The sequence below is a fragment of the Octopus bimaculoides genome, chromosome 3, assembly GCF_001194135.2.
Source record: "Octopus bimaculoides isolate UCB-OBI-ISO-001 chromosome 3, ASM119413v2, whole genome shotgun sequence".
Taxonomy (NCBI): Eukaryota; Metazoa; Mollusca; class Cephalopoda; order Octopoda; family Octopodidae; genus Octopus; species Octopus bimaculoides.
Window position 1 is genome coordinate 101,103,145 of NC_068983.1, and position 5,245 is coordinate 101,108,389.

Sequence of the window (5,245 nt, forward strand, 5' to 3'; positions counted from 1 at the left end):
ATTCCAGGCTCAGTCCCACTGCATGGCACCTTGGGCAAGTGTCTTCTAGTATAGCCTTGGGCTGACCAAAACCTTCTGAGTGGATTTGGTAGACAGAAACTAAATGAAGACTGTTGTGTGTGTGTGTGTGTGTGTGTGTGTGTGTGTGTGCGCGCGCGCGCATGTGTGTCTGCACTTGTCCACCACCACCGCTTGCCAACTGGTGGTGGTGTGTTTACATCCCCTATAACTTAGTGGTTTGGCAAAAGAGAACAATAGAATAAATACTAGGCTTCAAAAAAGTAAGTCCTAGGGTCAATTTGTTTGACTAAAACCCTTCAAGGTGATGCCTCAGCATGGCTCACAGTCAAATGATTGAAATAAGTAAAAGATAAAAGATCAACAGAATACTGTATATTGCAGAGAATTAATGATTCAGGTTTCTGTGATTTCATTGTTATGCTAATATTGTTGGAGCATTGCATGTGTTTTACATATTGATAGAGACTATATAAGGTGATTACCAGTTGTTCAATGCCAGGGCTTGGCTATTCAGTTGAATGAAGTTGCTGAATGTGAAAGACTGCCCACAACTACAGTTTTACTTGGATAAACTTAGTATGACATGACAATAATATTGCTTGATGATGCAATGAACTTTGTTTATAACAATAATACTAAAAATAATTATTATTTCTACTATAGGCACAAGGCCTGAAGTTTTGTGGGAGAGACTGGTTGATTACATCTACCCCAGAGCTCAAATGGTACTTATTTTATTGATCCCAAAATGATGAAAGGTGTAGTCAACCTTGATGGAATTTGAAATCAGAACATAAAGCCAGAAGAAATACTACTGAGCATTTTGTCTGGCATGCTAATGATTCTGCAAGTTCACCAGCCAGGTAATAACAATATTAATAACAAGTCCATTGTTAATAACAATGAACTTCCACCTGATGCCATAAGTTTAGCTGCAATACTTTGCTGTTAAGGCAAAAATGAAAGAACTTCTGGACATTAGAATAAGTACCAGGCTTAAAAACAATAAGTACAGGGGTCGATTCATTCAGCTAAAAATTCTTCAAGGCAGTGCCCCAGCATAGCTACAGTTTAATGATTGGAACAAGTAAAAGATAAAAGACAGAAGATAAAGATGTCATATACTGGACTTAGACTGAACTCTAATTTGCTTGTTGTACTGGGCTTTGTGACACACAACCAAGTACCAAGACTAGCCACAGAATAATATTGTATGTGAGGTCTTTGATAAGGTCTGTTTGTTAAAACTCAAAGAATTACAAAAACCATTACATCCATAACAAAATTCATTATTTTTTTTTTAGGAAAACAATCATATACATAAATAAATCCCACCTTTTTTTGCAAAAAATTATTTCTTTTGAGAAACTTACTTGCTGGTTAAGAATTGTTTGTACAAGATCTATATGGAGCTGAAGATTTACACACTCAGAGTAGTAAACTTGGATGAAATAGTCACATCGGTGAAACATGTAACGTGGTCTTTGATACATAATGTTGGTAATTGTCTGAGCAAGAAGTCGCTTCTCATCTCGATCAAAGACATTGCAGTAGGCTTCAAAATAACACCTAATCAGCTGCAAAAATATATAGAAGTGACATTAATATGTAAAACATACATAATTACATATATGAGTCATGTATTTATTACATAATTAATATGAAAATAAATCTTTAATAAAGCCACAACTTTAATACATTAAAAGGTTAGCTCACAAAATCAGACACTGTAATCAAAATCCAGGTTAAATAATCAAGAGAATTTTATCACTATGAGCAAAGTATTTAAGATTTATTTGGTAAAATACATGAACATCAGCTAATCATTTAAGAGAATCATCATCATCGCATAATATTTGCTTTCCATGTTGACATGGTTGGATGGTTTGACAGGAACTGACTAGCTGGGGAGCTGTTCAGGTTACAACTGTCTATTTTAGCATAGCTTCTATGGCTGGATGCCCTTCCTAATGCCAACCACTTCACAAGTGTACTGGATGCTTTTTACATGGCACCATCACAGGCACTTTTATGTGGTACTGGCATGGGCACTTTTACATGGCACAAGCATGGGTACTTCTATGTGGCACCAGCATGAGTGCTTTTTACATGACACCAGCACCCATGAGTCCTCAAAGGGAGGACCTTTTGCATGAGAGTGATATAGAAGATACACCTGTATGTATGGATGGCCATAGTATTACTTAGCTTGACGTGTCTTCTCCAAGCACAGCAAACCATCAGGAGTCTCAGTCCCTTGTCATCTCTTCCATGAGGCCCAATGTTTGAAGATCCTTTTCGCACTACTTTGTCCCATGTCTTCCTTGGTCTACCCCTTCCACATGTTCTCTCCACAATTAGAGATTACATTTCTTTATACAGTTGACTTCATCCATATGCATCACATAACCATACCAGCATACTCTTTTCTCTTGTATGCTACAACTGATGCCACTTGTACCCAATTTTCTCTTAAATCATTTACACCCTGCTGTATATGTGCCCTGATATTACCCATCCAGCAGAACGTGCTGGCTTCATTTCTTTCAAGCCTTTGCATGTCCTCTGTAGCCACAGACCATGTTTCATGTCATGTAACTTAACTGTACATACACAGGCATCATACAATCTACTTTCCACTCTTAGGGAGAGGCCCTTTGATGCCAACAAAGGTAGTAGCTCTCTGATGTAGCAACTACACATTCAGAACTTTCTCCTCCACTGGTAACTTGGTTGCCTAGGTAACGGAAGTTACCAACTACTTGTAAGGATCCCCCAGGAATTTGAGGAAATCTATTCTTTGTACATTCTTAGTGTTTTATTGTGCATGCACATCTACCACACACAAGGACTACTTTTTCTGCTAACCTTACTGTGATGCAGCAGCACCTCTTATGTGTTCATAGCTTGCACTGGGTATACCTTAAGGAATTTCTACCAACATCTTTCAGACATATTGTACAGGACTACCTCCCTGAAGGGATTTAAGATTTGTCCTTTTTCCTACTTACTAGAACTTTGGTCTTAGCTAAATTAACTCTACAGCTCTTAGATTCCAGACCCTGCTTCTGCACGTGAAATTTCTTCACTAGTTCAGGTAGTGATTCAGCTATAAGAACAAGGTCATCAGCATAGAGGAGCTCCCAAGGGCAGACATTCTTAAATTCCTCTGTTATGGCCTGGATGACTATGATAAACAAGAGGGGTCTGAGAAATGAGCCTTGGTGAACTCCTGCTTGTACACTAAATTCATTTCTATAGTCATTGCCAACCTTCACCTTACTGACAGTATCCTAATACTACTCTCACCAACCACTCATCTATCCGTAGCTTCCACACTGGCCACAAGAAGAGGGAGCAGGGAACTCTGTCAAAGTCTTTCTCCAGGTCTACAAAAGCCAACTTAACATAGAATTTTTTTCTGTGCTATCACCATCCTCATCATCTTAACATCTGTTTTCAATGCATGGGTTGGACAGAATGTCACAATTTGATTCAGAAACAGCAACTCTAAGCATCCATTTCACCACCTAGTCTTTTACATACTTGTGTGAGTCTAAATGCATATGAACAGAAACTTATGTATGCGTATGCATACACATGTTATATAAACATGCATATAAACAGATACTCATACACACATGTAAATATAAACATAAACAATCATGCAGATACACACATTCATATACACTCACACATAGATACACTCCTCTCTCTCTCTCTCTCCTTAGACACATACATGCATGTATACAAACATGTACATGCACACACACACATACAGGGTATACATAGTGTGTCAAACAAAATGTGTTGTGGTTCTGGCTCTTCACATCCTGAGCTTTTAGGTACAGGTGGCAACTGTATTTCTTTCACAGCTGGCTTTCCCCATTCTCTCTCTTTCACCAACATATGCATACACACACACACACACACACACATGCCAAAATGCTTGGCATTGCCTAGAGTAAACACTCAGTGGATTAACATTCTACTGAACCAATAGTTGCATAGTAATGAAATTGTGTTTACAGGAGCTGTTTTCAATCTCAGAGAAACTATGAACTACCCCTGCATGTTTTGGTCTCAACACCTCCTGTAACTACTTTATATATGTGTGTGGGTTATGGTCTAGTCATTCGTACTGTAATATCAGGTGGTTCACGAAGGAGTCATACCCAATGACTGGTGTAGTCAACTACTACAAAGGTAAAGGTGATGCCTTAGATAGAAATAATTACAGAGGTGTCAAATTGTTGGATAAGGTGATGAAAGTTATGGAGAGAGTCATAGCCCAACTAATTAGGGAAAGAGTTAGCCTAGATGAGATGCAGCTTGGTTTTGTGCCAGGGAGAAGCACCACTGATGCTATATTTCTGGTAAGGCAGCTGCAGGAGAAATACATAGCCAAAGATAAATCTCTGTACTTGGCCTTTGTTGACTTGGAGAAAGCCTTTGACAGGGTCCCCTGATCCCTTATCTGGTGATCAATGCAGAAACTAGGGATAGACGAGTGGTTGGTGAGAGCTGTACAAGCTATGTACAGGGATGCACAGCTGTACAAGCTGAGTTCTTTTCAATCGTTGGGCCTTACAGAGACAAAGTGGCTGAGTTCCTTTCGAGTAATGGACTTTACGGAGGCAATGACCAAGACATTTGGCATGATGTTGTGCTTGAGAAGAAGACTCATCAAACCAAGCAAAGTTGCAACATGACAGATAGCGGTGTCATGCAAATGGCACCCATGCCAGTGGCATGTAAAAGCACCTATTACACTCTTGGAGTGGTTGGCTTTAGAAAGGACATCCAGCCATAGAAAACTATGCCAAATCAGACTGGAGTCTGGTGCAGCCTTCCAGCGTGCCAGCCCTGGTCAATCTGTCCAACCCATGCCAGCATGGACAACAGACGTTAAATGATGATATATATCATCATTGTTTAACGTCCGTTTTCTGTGCTGGCATAGGCTGGATGGTTTGACTAGGGTCTGGGAAGCCAGGAGGCTGCACCAGGCCCCAATCTGATCTGGCAGTGTTTCTACAGCTGGATTTCCTTCCTAATGCTAACCACTCCAAGAGTGTAGTGGGTGCTTTTTATGTGCCACCGGCACAGGGGCCAGAGGAGCTGACATCGACCACGATTGGATAGTGCTTTTTACGAGCCACCGGCATGAAAGCCAGTCAAAGCGGCACTGGCATTGGCCACGTTCGGATGGTGCTTTATATAT

At 40.1% G+C, this 5,245-nt stretch overlaps 1 protein-coding gene across 3 annotated transcripts in view; it reads right to left on the reverse strand.

Moving 5' to 3' along the window:
- The window catches only part of LOC106870339 (uncharacterized), a 164,102-nt gene that overhangs the window by 68,803 nt on the left and 90,054 nt on the right, over positions 1–5,245 (reverse strand). For all 3 annotated transcript variants that reach the window (XM_052966375.1, XM_052966373.1, XM_052966374.1), the window contains exon 20: positions 1,395–1,598. In XM_052966375.1, coding sequence (XP_052822335.1) covers positions 1,395–1,598 — 204 coding nt within the window. The remainder of the gene's footprint in view (positions 1–1,394; positions 1,599–5,245) is intronic.